Source organism: Salmo salar, chromosome 07 (genome assembly GCF_965601325.2).
Source record: "Salmo salar chromosome 07, fSalSal1, whole genome shotgun sequence".
NCBI classification, from domain to species: Eukaryota; Metazoa; Chordata; class Actinopteri; order Salmoniformes; family Salmonidae; genus Salmo; species Salmo salar.
In genome coordinates this window covers 44,243,252-44,260,502 of record NC_138297.1, presented here as the reverse complement: position 1 = coordinate 44,260,502, position 17,251 = coordinate 44,243,252, and the positions used below count along the sequence as shown (strand labels likewise).

At 45.7% G+C, this 17,251-nt stretch overlaps 2 protein-coding genes across 2 annotated transcripts in view; one reads left to right on the top strand and one right to left on the bottom strand.

Annotated features, from left to right (window-relative positions):
- The window catches only part of LOC106609192 (conserved oligomeric Golgi complex subunit 5), a 103,115-nt gene extending 90,342 nt beyond the window's left edge, over positions 1-12,773 (top strand). The window contains exons 15-22 of the mRNA XM_014207707.3: positions 3,605-3,715; positions 5,461-5,523; positions 6,584-6,687; positions 8,745-8,982; positions 9,125-9,201; positions 9,552-9,678; positions 10,897-10,976; positions 11,146-12,773. Of these exons, the coding sequence (XP_014063182.1) occupies positions 3,605-3,715; positions 5,461-5,523; positions 6,584-6,687; positions 8,745-8,982; positions 9,125-9,201; positions 9,552-9,678; positions 10,897-10,976; positions 11,146-11,272 (927 nt within the window). The 3' untranslated portion in view covers positions 11,273-12,773. The remainder of the gene's footprint in view (positions 1-3,604; positions 3,716-5,460; positions 5,524-6,583; positions 6,688-8,744; positions 8,983-9,124; positions 9,202-9,551; positions 9,679-10,896; positions 10,977-11,145) is intronic.
- Positions 12,774-12,859: 86 nt separating this feature from the next.
- Positions 12,860-17,173, bottom strand: LOC106609195 (NADH dehydrogenase [ubiquinone] 1 alpha subcomplex subunit 5). The gene is made up of 5 exons (XM_014207711.3): positions 16,969-17,173; positions 16,633-16,677; positions 16,328-16,444; positions 16,027-16,092; positions 12,860-13,077 (listed from the first exon to the last, which is right to left on the bottom strand). The coding sequence occupies exons 1-5, from the start codon at positions 16,987-16,989 to the stop codon at positions 12,976-12,978; spliced, it is 351 nt and encodes a 116-aa protein (XP_014063186.1). The 5' UTR covers positions 16,990-17,173; the 3' UTR covers positions 12,860-12,975.
- Between the last annotated feature and the right edge of the window lie 78 nt (positions 17,174-17,251).

Sequence of the window (17,251 nt, the reverse complement as noted above, 5' to 3'; positions counted from 1 at the left end):
CTTCAGAGATTTTTGCAATTCGTTCCAGTCATTGGCAGCAGAGAACTGGAAGGAAAGGCGGCCAAAGGAAGTGTTGGCTTTGGGGATGACCCAGTGAAATATACCTGCTGGAGTGCGTGCTACGGGTGGGTGTTGCTATGGTGACCAGTGAGTTGTGATAAGGCGGGGCTTTACCTAGCAAAGACTTATAGATGACCTGGAGCCAGTGGGTTTGGCGACGAATATGTAGTGAGGGCCAGCCAACGAGAGCATACAGGTCGCAGTGGTGGGTAGTATGTGGGGCTTTGGTGACAAAACAGATGTCACTGTGATAGACTACATCCAGTTTGCTGAGTAGAGTGTTAGAGGCTATTTTGTAAATGACATCGTCGAAGTCAAGGATCAGTAGGATAGTCAGTTTTACGAGGGTATGTTTGGCAGCATGAGTGAAGGAGGCTTTGTTGCGAAATAGGAAGCCGATCTAGATTTAATTTTGGATTGGCGATGCTTAATGTGAGTCTGGAAGGAGAGTTTACAGTCTAACCAGACACCTAGGTATTTGTAGTTGGCTACAGGTTCATCTGCCTCACCTAAAGCCCATTCTTGAGGGAAGCTGCTATAGACCACCAAGTGCTAACAGTCAGTATCTGGATAACGTGTGAAATGCTTGATAATGTATGTGATATCAACAGAGGTATATTTTCTGGGTGATTTTTAAATATTGACTGGCTTTCATCAAACTGCCCACTTAAGAAAAAACTTCAAACTGTAACCAGTGCCTGCAACCTGGTTCAGGTTATCAGTCAACCTACCAGGGTAGTTACAAACAGCACAGGAATGAAATCAGCAACATTTATTGTTCACATCTTTACTAATGCTGCAGAAATTAGCTTGAAAGCAGTATCCAGATCCAAACAAAGATGTCTATGTATGCGGATGACTCAACACCATACAAGTCAGCAACTGTACTACAGCGACTGAAATGACTGCAACACTTAACAAAGATCTGCAGTTAGTTTCAGAGTGGGTGGCAAGGAATACGTTTCTTTTTTTTACTAAAAACATTGTATTTGGGACAAGTCATTCACTAAACCCTAAACCTCACTTAAATCTTGTAATAAATAATGTGTAAATTGAGCTGCTTGGAGTAACCCTGGATTGTAAACTGCCATGGTGAAAACATATTTCTACAACAGTAGCTAAAATGTCCATAGTAAAGCGCAGCTCAACTTTCTTAATAGCGCAATCATCAAGGCAGGTCTCACAGGCCCTAGTTTTGTCTCAGAACAGGGCAGCACGGCTGGCCCTTGGATGTACACAGAGAGCTAACATTAATAATATGCATGTCAATCTCTCCTGGCTCAAAGTGGAGGAGAGATTGACTTCATCACTACTTGTATTTGTGAGAGCTATTGACATGTTGAATGCCCCAGAGCTGTCAGTTTGAACTACTGGCGGACACCCATGCATACCCCAAAAGACATGCCACGAGGTCTCTTCACAGTCCCCAAGTCCAGAACATACTATGGGAGGCACACAGTACTACATAGAGCCATAACTACACGGAACTCTACTCCACATCAACTGATGTAAGCAGTAAAATTTGATTTAAAAAACAGATAAAAAATGCACCTTGCGAGGGGCCTCCTGAGTGGTGCAGCGATCTAAGGCACTGCATCGCAGTGCTTGAGGCGTTACTACAGACCCGGGTTCGATCCCAGGCTGTGTCACAACTGGCCGTGACCTGGAGTCCCATAAGGCGGCGCACAATTGGCCCAGCTTTGTCCAGGTTAGGGGAAGATTTGGCCGGGGGGGGCTTTACTTGGCTCATCGCGCTCTTCTTGCTCATGCCCTCTTGTTTTTTGGTAAATAGTATAGAGCACTTAAAGGATGGCACATTTTGGTTTAAGGTCTTTTAAAGTATATTGCTAATAATGAATTAAGAAAATGGATTAAGTGCTATTGGTCCTACAGCGATCATATCATCTTTGTTTTAATTTTCTTTATTTTTCTTCATTACCCACCCTTACTCATGAAGTCTGCTAACTTAATTGTAAAGGTCTGAATTGGTTACTTATTTTGTTTTACTTTAATATTATTATTATTTGTTTTATGCCTACAACCCTCTAATTACAGTGCATTCGGAAAGTATTCAGACCCCTTCCCCTTTTCCACATTTTGTTACGTGACAGCTTTATTCTAAATGTATTAAATAAAAAAAATTGCTCATCAATGAGAAGGGTACAAAAACATGCTTCTAAGTTAACAGTGACTAACTTAGAAGTTTTATTAGTAGGTTGGAGCCTCCTCCACAGACACCCCAAGCTTTAAATATACACTCTGACACACACACTGAGATGCGACACACACAGGCCTGATCTACAGTTACTCTCACACAAACACAGACATACTCAGGTGTGAACTGGAAGCTACTTCAGTGCTGGTATCCTGACACCTTTCTGTGCGTGTGTGTGGGCACGTGCATGTGTCATGAATGTCAGTTTGTGTGTGGGCCTCTGTGTGTGCGTGTTTGCCATCCACACAACTACACTCTAAGGCTATAGTTAACTGTTGCTGTGCCATTTTTAGACCGTTGCTATGGCACCACTTTGCACATGTTGCCTCTCGCTTTTTCTCTCTCTCTGTCTTCCTGAGATGGCCCCAATTCCTCTCTCTCTGTCTTCCTGAGATGGCCCCAATTCCTCTCTCTCTGTCTTCCTGAGATGGCCCCAATTCCTATCTCTCTGTCTTCCTGAGATGGCCCCAATTCCTCTCTCTCTGTCTTCCTGAGATGGCCCCAATTCCTCTCTCTCTGTCTTCCTGAGATGGCCCCAATTCCTCTCTCTCTGTCTTCCTGAGATGGCCCCAATTCCTCTCTCTCTGTCTTCCTGAGATGGCCCCAATTCCTCTCTCTCTGTCTTCCTGAGATGGCCCCAATTCCTCTCTCTCTGTCTTCCTGAGATGGCCCCAATTCCTCTCTCTCTGTCTTCCTGAGATGGCCCCAATTCCTCTCTCTCTGTCTTCCTGAGATGGCCCCAATTCCTCTCTCTCTGTCTTCCTGAGATGGCCCCAATTCCTCTCTCTCTGTCTTCCTGAGATGGCCCCAATTCCTCTCTCTCTGTCTTCCTGAGATGGCCCCAATTCCTCTCTCTCTGTCTTCCTGAGATGGCCCCAATTCCTCTCTCTCTGTCTTCCTGAGATGGCCCCAATTTCTCTCTCTTCATCTTCCTGAGATGGCCATCTCAGATAGGGAGCCTCTAATTTCCCCAGGTGTGTGTGTGACCTGCATGTTATCACCTCTGAGATGAGTGGTGGTGAGGTGTCCCTGTCTGCCTGTGGAACATGGCCTGGAGACAGCAGCACAAACTGCTACTACAGCTGGATCCTGTCCCATTTGTATGTGTTGTTCCCTGGCCCCTCCGTGCTCTGCTATAGCAGTGGGATCTGGAGTCTGGCTCTGGTGTGCCCTTGCTCTCACTGCTGCTGTGTCTGCTGAGAACTACAGGTGTCCTGACTTTTTTTTCTCTCTCTTCTCTCCACCTATTTCTCTCTCTCTCTCTCTCTCTTCCTCTTATTTCTCTCCCTCCATCCTTCCCTTCTTCTCTCACTCTGTGTTTCTCTCCAGCTATCTACCCAGGGGGATGCCAGTCAGGTGATAGGGCCTCTAACGGAAGGCCAGAGGAGGAACATGGCGGTGGTCAACTCCCTCTACAGACTACACCAGGCTGTTGCTAAAGTAACACACACACGTATACACACACCACATTACACTTGTGTTCTTTTTCCATGTCTACATTATGTTTTACACGGCTACATTATCATTATGTTTTACACGGCTACATTATGTTTAACATGTCTACATTATGTTTTACACGTCTACATTATGTTTTACACGGCTACATTATGTTTAACCCGGCTACATTCTGTTTTACACGGCTACATTATGTTTAACACGTCTACATTATGTTTAACACGGCTACATTATGTTTTACACGGCTACATTATGTTTTACACGGCTACATTATGTTTTACACGGCTACATTATGTTTAACCCGGCTACATTATGTTTAACCCGGCTACATTATGTTTAACCCGGCTACATTATGTTTAACCCGGCTACATTATGTTTAACACGGCTACATTATGTTTTACACGGCTACATTATGTTTTACACGGCTACATTATGTTTTACACGGCTACATTATGTTTTACACGGCTACATTATGTTTTACACGGCTACATTATGTTTAACCCGGCTACATTATGTTTTACCCGGCTACATTATGTTTTACCCGGCTACATTATGTTTAACACGGCTACATTATGTTTTACACGGCTACATTATGTTTAACCCGGCTACATTATGTTTTACACGGCTACATTATGTTTTACACGGCTACATTATGTTTTACATGATATCTTTATCAGACATTGACACGTGTGTTATATTACATATTATAGGGAGACTGGGATGGTAGCGTGACTAAGAGTTCACGCAGAAGAGTGTGTGTGTGTGTGCTGGTCATCTGATGTCACAATGGTTTGATGGGAAAATGCTGACAACCAATTATTTGTAGAGTTAATGTATCTCATCACCCAAAGTAAACTAGCTGCATGGGAGGGAGAGAGAGAGAGATGCAGTGAGAGAGGGAGAGATGCAGTAAGTGAGGGGGAGAGAGGAGCGGCGAGAGGGGAAGAGAGGAGCGGCGAGAGAGTGGCGGGGGAGAGAGGAGCGGCGAGAGGGGAAGAGAGGAGCGGCGAGAGAGTGTTGAGGGAGAGAGGAGCGGGGAGAGAAGAGAGGACGAGAGGAGCGGAGAGAGGAGTAAAAAGAGAGAAGGATGACAAGGAAGGGAGAGATGTAGAGAGGCAGAGAAAGAGAGTGCAAGGAAGTGGGATCCAGAGAGAGAGTTAGAGGGAGAAATGGGGAAAATTATTCCTTAATATGGCCCATTAAAGATGTATGATGTGTCCTGGTGCTGGGGCCTGTGTGATTAATAGTGGCATAAAAGGAGATTACTCTGCCATCAAATATTTAGTTGCCTGGGAGGTTGTCAAAATTTTCCCATTTGAAAGCAGTGAAGCCGTTTCAGCAAGAATGGCTGGTTATTTTAGGAGGGAGGGGGGGGGGGGGGGGAGAAGGATGGGATGGAAGGAGGGACGTGGAGGATTGGAGAGCAAGGAGGGAGGATAAATGCTGTAATAACCGTTAGAAGAATACGGGAGGGATATGTGGGGAAAAAGACGAATAGTGTTTGTCAGGTTTCACTGTAACCTAACCTTTGTCCTTTTTGTGTGTGTGTGTCTCTGTGTGTGTGTGTGTCTCTGTGTGTGTGTGTGTGTCTCTGTGTGTGTGTGTGTCTCTGTGTGTGTGTGTGTCTCTGTGCGTGTGCGTCTCTGTGCGTGTGTGTGTGTGTGTCTCTGTGTGTGTGTCTCTGTGTGTGTGTCTCTGTGTGTGTGTGCTCTCTGTGTGTGTGTTCTCAGGTGATATCAGGATTGGGGTCATGTCCTCCGGCTGCTGAACATGCTCTCACTGCTTCACTAGAGGTAAGACAGACACTCGTCTCCTCCTATACTGCTCTACTGTTTTCTCCTCTCTACTCCTCCTCCTCTATCGTTCTTCTCTACTGATTTCCTCCTCCTCTCATCTCTACTCCTCTCTAGTCTTCCCCTCTTCTTTTTCTCTCCATTCTCTCTGATGTGCAGATGGTGGTGGATTATGCTGCTGGTTTTTCATTATGGGGTTTGAATGGGCAATTTTGGAACTTGGAACTGAGTTATGGAAACCAAACAAAACATTGCTATTTCTGATGCATCTCACTCTGGGAGATAAAACGGTAAACACTGAGTGGAGTGTGTAGACTCTTCTTTGGCAATCACTCGCTTTTTCCTCACCAAGGTATTTTGTTGTAACTGGGAAGATGGTCGGAGGCTTGTTTCTCTCTGCGTTCCGCCAATCCCCCACGCCACACACAACGGGGGGGAGGGGGGGGGACATTGTTAACTTTGTTGTGAAGGAGTTTAGAGAAGAGATCTGAACAGAGATCTGGTTATCTATCATTGGCAGGGGCTTAGCTGATGGGAACAAACACAAACACGCACACACACACACACACACAGTGGGTCAGGTCTATTGAGTTTAGATTGATCTAAAGATGGAGCGAACGATAAACTGGCGGCCCCACTCCGAACCCCGCGACCGACACACACACATGCCCACACACACAAATACGTACACCCACACGCGCGCTCTTCCTCTCTCGTCTGACATGTCACGTGCACAGAGCTCCTATCCTAAAGCTCACTGCAAACGTCCGCTTATCAGCAAATCGCATTCATGCTGCCAAGACGACCAGTCTGTTTGGGTTGCTAGGCAATGGCAGACTTAAGTGAATCAGGTGTGTCCCTGTGGGGGCTGTGTCCTTCAGCTATGTACCTGGCCTGCAGATGCAAGAAGTTATGGTCATTTTTGTTCAGTTCATCATTGTGCGTCCACTGATATTTGAGATGTCATTGTCTGACGGAGTTGTTTCAGAGTTATGACACACAACCCTTTTTATGCCTTGTTTAATTATGCCCTCCCTTGCGTGTGCGTGCGTGCGTGTAGGGAGTACAGGCTCTGATGGCCAGTGCAGTACAGCCTCTCCTGCTGTCGGTCAGTGACTCCATAGAAGCCATCATCATCACTATGCATCAGGAAGACTTCTCTGGGTTAGTATACACACACTTTAAGACATCACACTCCTCAAGCTAGTTGCCCCCGTTCTAGGAGTAAGGTTGAGGTTTAAGTTGTTTAAAGGGCAATGTTTACAGGTGGGCTTGGTGACATAGTGCTACAGAGCTTTATGTCTGATAATACGTTATCTGTGATACTATTATCTGATTGTCTCTAAACAGCATCCATTGCTAATTTACATTTACAAAATGTTTCTCTCTTTCCCTTGAGCTTGACATTTACGCACTCATACACACATCCTCAGGCTATCTACTGTTTTACACACACTGCTCTGCTCTCGTATAGAATCGTGTGTGTGTGTTTTGTCTCTTCAGCCCCCTGTCCAAATGACCTTTTCATGGTCAGATAAACACAATGTGGCTGAGTGACTGAACTCACCCCTGCCCCCTTTCTCCCCAACAAATGCACTTGCACACACACACACACACACACACACTTGCTCTTGTGTTGCGCAGAGGGAGCTCCTTGCAGTGACACACCCTGTTCCTCACACACACACACACACACACACACATCCTCTGAGTGAACTCTTAGTCACGCTACCATCCGAGTCTCCTTGAGCCATTGACCCCACTGACCGTCTCCCAGATATAAGCCATAGGGACACAGTGGCAGAGTAGCTGTTGCAGGATTCTAGTCGCAGCGGCGATATTGACGTGTTAAAAAAAACTGTGGGGGGGTTCATTTTGTAAAAAGGTCAAGTCTGAATCAGCAAGCATCCATGGATGCCAGCCAAGGCCATAGCCCTGTGGAACCTAGCTGTGAGACCAGCAGCTCACTTGTCAATCTGTGCACACACAGGTAGAACCAGCCTAGACCATAGAATTAGGAATGCATTTAATAGGATCTTTATGGTCTAGACCAGTGGTTCCCAAACTGTGGGGCGCAACCCTCTAGGTGCACAACGTGACATTTCTACATTGGGTAGTGCATCATCATTATACGGCATGTCAGTCATACCTTAGAGAGCTATTTACAACTTGGTCAGAAGTGCCCAGATCAACTAGCCCATGTCAGCTAGTTTTCTAGCTAGGTTTTTTAGCCCATAGATTTTGTAGTGATGTTCGAGTCACTCAAATATCGCATGAATACACATTAGACATGGCAAAATGTATAGGATAGCAAGAAAATGCGCTTTAAAATTGCAACATTTTCTCTGCACCCCATGACAAAATGTGTAGAATTGTAGGAAAATAAGCTTTAAACCTGCAAAGTGTTCTCTTCGCCAACAAGAGGGATGTGAACAGTTTGTGGTGCGCGCAGCAGGGGGGGATGAGGGATGTTTCCCAATGCTGGAAGGGGGGCCTGAGTGAAAAAGTTTAGGAACCCTTCGTCTCTAGACCCTCTACAGTTGCATTCAGATATTCTCCCTCCATTCATGCCGTGGTCCATTCATATTACCCAGACTCGTCTCTGTACAATTGAGAGGCTCCCAATGGACCTGTAGACTCAGTTAGTCTTGGGGCTTTGCGGTCACGACACACACACACACACACACACACACACACACACACACACACACACACACACACACACACACCCCGCTAGCAGGGTCCCATTAGACAGAGCCACACAAAGGGTCCCTGCGTCAGTACTGTAGCCTCCTGCCGCTGACTAAATGTTATCGGCCCCTGGCACACGCTGGTTATTCTGTCACGGCCATACATACAGAGGCCGAGAGCTCAGATTGACATTCAGCACTCTGAATACAGACTAGACTGCTTTACGCTCTCTGATCTTACACAGACAAGGCCCTGCTGGGAGTTAGCCGACTCACAGCACACACATACACACATTTGCATACACTCAGTAACACAGACACACACACACACACATAGGTATAGTGTGTAGTCACTTAATGGCCTGAGGTTCATGGTTATGAGTCAGACCCTGACCTATACTAACCATTGTGTGTGTGTGTGTGTGTGTGTGTGTGTGTGTGTGTGTGTGTGTGTGTGTGTGTGTGTGTGTGTGTGTGTGTGTGTGTGTGTGGTGTGTGTGTGTGTGTGTGTGTGTGTGTGTGTGTGTCCAGGACTATGTCCACCCCGGGGAAGCCGGACGTGCCCTGCTCTCTGTACATGCGGGAGCTACAGGGCTTCGTGGGCCGTGTGATGGCGGACTACTTCCGCCACTTCCAGTGTGTCGACTTCATATACGACAACACGGAGAGCATCGCCCAGCGCTGCATCACACTGTTCATCCGCCACGCCAGCCTGCTGCGCCCCCTAGGGGAGGGAGGCAAGATGAGATTGGCGGCTGACTTCGCTCAGGTGAGAAGGGCTCTATGTGAGGGTATTATCGGTATCTCTCTCCGTATCTGCCTGTCTCTTGGGTGTTTCTGTGCATTTTGAAGTTCATCAAGTAACTCTGTATTCATGTTCTCACGGTGCTATTTCTTCCCTGTATTTTTAGATGGAGCTGGCCGTAGCTCCTCTCTGTAGGAGAGTGTCTGAGCTGGGGAAACCCTACCGCCTGCTGAGATCTTTCAGGTATGTTATTACATCTCTGCTTCTTACACATGCATGACGCATTAGTTACACATAGTTATTACATCAGTTATTATGCACAGCCTATTCCTGTTAAACCTTTGATGAGATGGGGAACGCCTCAATAGCAGCGGTAGTTTCCAGAGTGAGAGTGGATCTTAATGAAGATGTTAGTCATTATTGGAGGGTTAGGGAGCTGTAATTCTCTCGGTCTCCCTGCCGTCTGCCTCTGCTTAGACGCTAGGGTAATGGTTTAAAGATAATGGGTAAAGGGTAATGGTGTAACATAATGAACACGTTATTTAGGCTAGACACCTCAATGTAGCCGACATTTTGTGTGTGTGTGTTGTTAGGCCCCTGCTGTTCCAGAACAGTGAGCTGATAGCCAGCAGTCCAGCCGTGGGGGATCTGATTCCATACAGCACCCTGCTACACTTCCTGTTCACCAGAGCACCGTCTGAGCTCAAATCACCTCACCAGGTACACACACACACAGACACACACTATATATACAAAAGTATGTGGACACCCCTTCAAATTAGTGGATTCGGCCATTTCAGCCACACCCGTTGCTGACAAGTGTATAAAATCGAGCAAACAGCCATGCAATCTCCATAGACAAACATTTACAGTAGAATGGCTTTACTGAAGAGCTCAGTAACTTTCAACGTTGCACCATCAAAGGATGCCACCTTTCCAACAAGTCAGTTTGTCAAATTTCTGCCCTGCTAGAGCTGTCCCGGTCAACTAAGTGCTGTTATTGTGAAGTGGAAATGTCTAGGAGCAACAACGGCTCAGCCGCTAAGTGGTAGACCACACAAGCTCACAGAACGGGACCACTGAGTGCTGAAGCACAAGACCTGTTCGCCGGAAGCTGCATGAAATGGGTTTCCATGGCCGAGCAGCCGCACACAAGCCTAAGATCACCATGCGCAATGCCAAGCGTCGGCTGGAGTGGTGTAAAGCTCGCCGCCGTTGGACTCTGGAGCAGTGGAAACACGTTCTCTGGAGTGATGAATCACGCTTCACCATCTGGCAATCCGACGGACGAATCTGGGTTTGGCGAATGCCAGGAGAAAGTTTGGTGGAGGAGGAATAATGGTCTGAGGCTGTTTTTCATGGTTCAGGCTAGGCCCCTTAGTTCCAGTGAAGGGAAATCTTAACGCTACAGCATACAATGACATTCTAGATGATTCTGTGCTTCCAACTTTGTAGAAACAGTTTGGGGAAGGCCCTTTCCTGTTTCAGCATGACAATGCCCCTGTGCACAAAGCGAGGTCCATACAGAAATGGTTTGTCAAGATCGGTGTGGAAGAACTTGAATGGCCTGCACAGAGCCGTGACCTCAACCCCATCGAACACGTTTAGGATGAATTGGAACACGAACCAGGCCTAATCACCCAACATCAGTGCTCGACCTCACTAATGCTCTTGTGGCTGAATGGAAGCAAGTCCTCGCAGAAATGTTCCAACATCTAGTGGAAAGCCTTCTCAGAAGACTGTAGGCTGTTATAGCGGCAAAGGGGGGACCAACTCCATATTAATGCCCATGATTTTGGAATGAGATGTTCGACTGGCAGGTGTCCACATACTTTTGGTCTTATAGTGTACCTACAAATACTTCTATACACACTTATCTATACTGATTCCAACCGTCATCTTTATCTTAACTTTGTACTAATTCTCCCTCTTCCACAGAGAGCAGAGTGGTCCATCGCTCGCTACTCCCAGTGGCTGGATGACCACCCTTCAGAGAGAGACCGCCTCACACTCATTAGGTAACTGCAGGAGAACGACAAAAGTCTTACAACCTTTGAGACCGCTGGTGGGTTGTTTGGTATCACTCAGAGGGAGTGAGCACCCTCTTGTGGTAAAATGATGAAATTCCCATCAATTCTATTGGGGTAGTGTGTCTTTAGAAACGCCATCTCCTTCTGTGTGTGCTAGGGGTGCTCTGGAGGCCTACATGCAGAGTGTGAAGGCTCGTCAGGGGAAGGAGTTCGCCCCGGTCTACCCCATCATGGTTCAGCTGCTGCAGAGGGCCACCAGCGGAGCCCAGGACTCCAGGACCTGAGGGAACTACCGCTCCCATGATGCAACTGTCTGCGCTTCACACGGGCATGGAGAACGGCTCCGTGAAGAACACATCCAGATGTTATGAATGTTATGACTATAGAATTAGAATTTGTAGAACAGACATGGCTATGAACATCCTTAAGCCTTTTTAATGGTCCACCCAACAGGAGTTTCCATTATTGATATGACTTAAGGGTTACTCCATTTCTATGGATGTGATGGGGAGCAATTCAAACATTCCAAATGGAACGCCACACACCATGTTGTATGCACATTTCTGTTCTGCTAATTCTATAACTATGCCACAGAGGGCAACACAAGGGGGAAGTTACCTGTGCTTCATACTAGTGAACGGGGAAATAAATGCTTGCTAGTTATTGGTAGGGGATTTACTGGTTAACCAAATTTTGTTCTGTTAAATGCTTTGTGAACAATAATTATCATTATAAGGAATGATTGATAGCAGGACTTTAATAACCTAATCTAAGGGCTCTATTTAATCTATATGGTGGAAATTCAGCGTAATCTTTATATAAATGCAATGTTCCCGCCGCGTTTGCGCTAAACGCTGCAGATGTCGGCTCATTGGGAAATTACTTTTAGATTAATAGCGAGCTAAATGTAACGCTTCAGCGATATGGATTGAATAGAGCCCGGTCTATTAAACAGACAAGCTCTTTTCTCCTGTCTGGCCTATACAACTGTTCATATGTTCTGTTTTTAATGATGTACTGTGGGTCTAAAGCGCTAAGGTTGTGGTTATAATAAAACGAGAAGTAAAACAAGTTGTTGTGTCTGATAACAGGGTTCCCTGAGGAAGGCTTGTATCTTGAGCCCTGTTTATACCTCGTAATATGCAGTATGTGTCCTGATCTTGTCCAAATAATTGTGTTTGTAGATGATTAAAATGACTGATGTGATCTTCTTGCCCACCTCCAGAGGTAGTCCCGGACAAATTGATTGGTTGGATGAAAGGTGTGTGTGGCCTTCCCTGTGGCTCAGTTGGTGGAGCATGGTGTTTGCAACGCCAGGGTTGTGGGTTCGATTCCCACGGGGGGCCAGAACAACAAAATGTATGCATTCACTACTGTAAGTCGCTCTGGATAAGAGTGTCTGCTAAATGACTAAAATGTAAATGGAGTTTACAGGTGAGAGTCAAATAAAATAATTGCCTTACAGTTGGCAGGTTGGTTGTGGATGAGGGGCATTACACGCAGGTTACGACCCACATGGGTGTCAGTCACAACTGGGATTCAAACTGTTGTCCAATCTTATTTCTAAGTTAACTTTGACTGAACAGCTTTAAATATGTGGGGTACATTAGGATAGAACGACACCCTTTCTCAAAAGAGGTACATTCTAACTGTTTTTTTTTGTGATCTGATCATCAGGTTTACACATGGGGTCAATTCGTTAGTGCAAACAGTAGCTAATCGTTTTGCAACAAATGAGCACGATCAGGACTGGAATGTTTTTCAATAAATAGTATCTTCCATTCATTTGGCTACTGTACTTATGTAAACTGTCTGAATTTATTTTTTATTATGTATCACCCAGTACCCACAAGCAAAATGTCAAAGATTAGTTTTACAAGGATAGGGAAAATATTTCCACAGCTTTATTTGTACATGCTTCATTGTGAATGGAGCATGAAGTACTTACACATTGACACAGACATATGATAAATACAGGAAGTAGTCTTTAAACAGGCCACTTCCATTGGTTGACAGGAGGCTCTTCAATCAGTGGTTCCCATGGTTTCCATTCTGCCATCTTCCTGGATAGTGCCAACTCACACTCCGCCTGGAGGGAAGAGGAAACTAGTGGGTCAGATAAGGCAAGGGATGTAGGATAAATGGGGAAGAGAGAGACACAGTATGCGGGAGGTTTCTGAATGCTTCAAAATAGTTTGAGAAACAAAACAATGTCTCCGTAGCCGTGGTTACACCTTGCATTAACATGGCTGTCGTGATCAGATCGAGATGCGTCTACACACGGCAATAAAATGTGATTCATATCTGCCCACTTCGTCCTGATTGTGACCAGATTCCCTGGTCCCTCCCTGTATGCATATTAATCCGACCTCCCGCTATGACACAAGCTGTATAAAAGACAGAAAACAGCACGCTTTTATAATCAATAGTTTTATACTCATCATTAGAGCCTACTTTTGTTATCCAACGATTTAAGACTGGGCATAACGGACTACTGTGCCGATAACCTCGACTTGTCCAGCAGCCATACGAATAAATATTCAGAGAATCTCTCCCATCCCTAAAAGCGTCACCCCCACAAACAATCTGGATGCGTATACAAAATACAATTATTGCACAGTATAAATCCAAATATCACTAAGCCCTAATGCACATCGTAAAAACAGAAAAAGGTTAAGTTACAGAGTAGGCTACAAAGTCCATCTCTGAATGGCGCAATGCATTATCCAAACAGGTCTGGATAGGTTTGTTCTTTACGCATCATTGTTTACATACATTATCTTTATATTATTGTAAATAACCTTTAGTATAGGCCTAAACAGTACCAAAGGAATAAATAAAAAACGTGACATGCTGGGAGAATTACCATGGTTTAGTTTCCTCCAAATCATTGATAATTCACTAACGGTACCTCATCATGTTCCGGGTAGAATGTGTGATCACACTCTACGCAGCCGATGCAAGTAAGACCTTTAACACAGGTCAACATTCACAAGGCCGCAGGGCCAGACAGATTACCAGGACGTGTACTGTGAGCATGCGCTGACCAACTGGCAAGTGTCTTCACCGACATTTTTTTTTCAACTTCCCTGTCCGAGTTTATTTCAAGCAGACCACCATAGTGCCTGTGCCCAAGAACACTCAGGTAACCTGCCTAAATTAACACCGACCCGTAGCACTCACGTCTGCAGCCATGAAGTGCTTTGAAAGGCTGGTCATGGCTCACATCAACACCATTATCCCAGAAACCCTAGACCCACTCTAATTTGCATACCGCACCAACAGATCCACAGCTGATGCAATCTCTATTGCACTCCACACTGCCCTTTCCCACCTGGACAAAAGGAACACCTATGTGAGAATGCTATTCATTGACTACAGCTCAGCATTCAGCACCATAGTGCCCTCAAAGCTCATCAATAAGCTAAGGACCCTGGGACTAAACACCTCCCTCTGCAACTGGATCCTGGACTTCCTGACAGGCCGCCCCTAGATGGTAAGGGTAGGTAGCAACACATCCGCCACGCTGATCCTCAACACAGGGGCCCCTCAGGGGTGCGAGTTCAGTCCCCTCCTGTACTCCCTGTTCACTCATGACTGCACGGCCAGGCATGACTCCAACACCATCATTAAGTTTGCCGATGACACAACAGTGGTAGGCTTGATCACCGACAACGACGAAACAGCCTATGGGGAGGTGGTCAGAGATCTGGCCGTGTGGTGCCAGGACAACAACCTCTCCCTCAACGTGATCACGACAAAGGAGATGATTGTGGACTACATGAAAAAGAGGACTGAGCACCCCCCCATTCTCATCGACGTGGCTGCAGTGGAGCAGGTTGAAAGCTTCAAGTTCCTTGGTGTCCACATCACCAACACACTAACATGGTCCAAGCACACCAAGACAGTCGTGAAGAGGGCATGACATAACCTATTCCCCCTCAGGAGACTGAAAAGATTTGGCATGGGTCCTCAGATCCTGAAAAGTTTCTACAGCTGCACCATCCTGACTGGTTGCATCACTGCCTGGTATGGCAACTGCTTGGCCTCCGACCGCAAGGCACTACAGAGGGTAGTGCGAACGACCCATTACATCACTGGGACCAAGATCCCTGCCATCCAGGACCTTTATACCAGGCGGTGTCAAAGGAAGGCCCTGAAAATTGCCCAAGACTTCAGCCACCCTAGTCATAGACGGTTCTCTCTGCTACCGCACAGCAAGCGGTACCGGAGCGCCAAGTCTAGGTCTAAGAGGCTTCTAAACAGCGTCTACCCCCAAGCCATAAGACTCCTGAACACCTAATGAAATGGCTACCCAGACTATTTGCATTGCCTGCGCTGGCATTGGATGTGAGAACGGGAGAACCCTTTTTCCCCCCCCCCATTCGGAACAAAATCTCAAACATATTTTTCTATATTCCAATTTTACTCAGCGCTGGATGCACAGGTTTCTAAGACCATGATCTTAATTCAACTGGCCGGGTTGCTTTATTTTTTTCAGAGGCCGGGACAACCGTGACGTTAGCCAAATTTATACGCTTTCGTTGTCCGGATTTGTTTACACTTTTTATTTGACCAGGTAAGTTGACCGAGAACACAGTCTCATTTACAGCAACGACCTGGGGAATAGTTACAGAGGAGAGGAGGAGGGATGAATGGGACAATTGTAAACTGGGGATGATTAGGTACCCGAGGGACAGACTGGGAATTTAGCCAGGACACCGGGGGTTAACACCCCTACTCTTACGATAAGTTCAATGCGATCTTTAATGACCATTTTTAGTGATCCACTTCAAGGATATCCGCACAATACGTGTCATCGACTACCTCCAGAGGTGGTCAGGAAGAAATGATCACAATCAGATCACAATGTGTCTTTTGATTGTCCACACCTGTCAACAAATGTGGGCACAACCCGAATTTGGACACGATCAGGACAACGGACGCATGTTGAAACCAGGTATAAACAGGGCTAAAGAAAGCAACTCTAGGAGGAAGATATAAAGCAAAGAAAAGAGTGTGAGGCTCCTCTCTGTACCTGGTGAATGACCTCCTCGATCTGACCACAGTTGATTTTCTTCTCTAGTTTCTCCACATCAGGCTCCTTTCCATTGAAATGAAGACAGAAAATTAAATGATCTATATGGATTTAAACACACAGACGCCATCTCAAACAATGTCTCATAACATGAGGGGATAACCTCAGAGGTTCACATAAGTTCAAGCTAATACATGAAATCAGTCACAATGCGGGCTGGTAGGAAGGGTTTTCTACGGTGTTAAACTTAACCTGACCCTGGTCTAGCCCTGAACGTGACCGTGGTTGGAGTGTAACTTACAGCTTTGATAAGGTCAAAGCGGTCGTTGACAAGCTGTTCTGTGTACTTTCTGTAGGCTGCGTCCTGAGGTATGACTTGGAGAGACGCCAGGATCTTACTGTACAGGATCCTCAGGCGCTGAGGGGACACACACACACACACACACACACACACACACACACACACACACACACACACACACACACACACACACACATTTACATTTAAAGACAAAAGTAGTTGTGGTGTACTACTGCCGTTTATGATCATTACGGCAGCTACACAACTACTAAAGCTGTATATTATGGTCTTTACTGGGGACTCACCTCATGAGGGTTGTGAGACACGGCCAGTCCCACCAAGCCTGTTGTCTGGGGAAAATATTACACACAATGAGTTAGCACGCGAGACGACATAGCTAACGTTAGCTAGTAATCTCCTGGGTAAAAATAGTCATACGGCATTCAGAAGGAAGGTGGAACATTACAGAACGTATGGATACAACGCCATGTAGCTTTGCGTTCGCATCGTGTCAGCCATGTAAATTGCTTGTCAATAGAAAGCGACAAAGCTCATATCAATTGTAAAGTCAAAGGACACTAACTGAATTAACAAAAGCACATTACATTTTCACAAAATCATAACATGACCTCCACTCGTACCTTTTTCAGAACACCAGCCATGATTTCGGGCGCAATGGATGCTGGGTCACTTCAGTCGAATAAAAATGACGTCAACACGTCCTCGTTTTTTCAAAATAAAAGCTCACTATGTGTGATTGTGCGTTAAGTGGACATGAGTCCTCTTATTCAGTAGCCTAAATACATGTTATTAACTAACGGCTCCTACAATACATGTTCAATGATTAGATTGGAAAAATAAGTATTACAAATGGAAATTTAAAATCATTCCAAGTGGGTACACTACACATACTAGCAATATCAA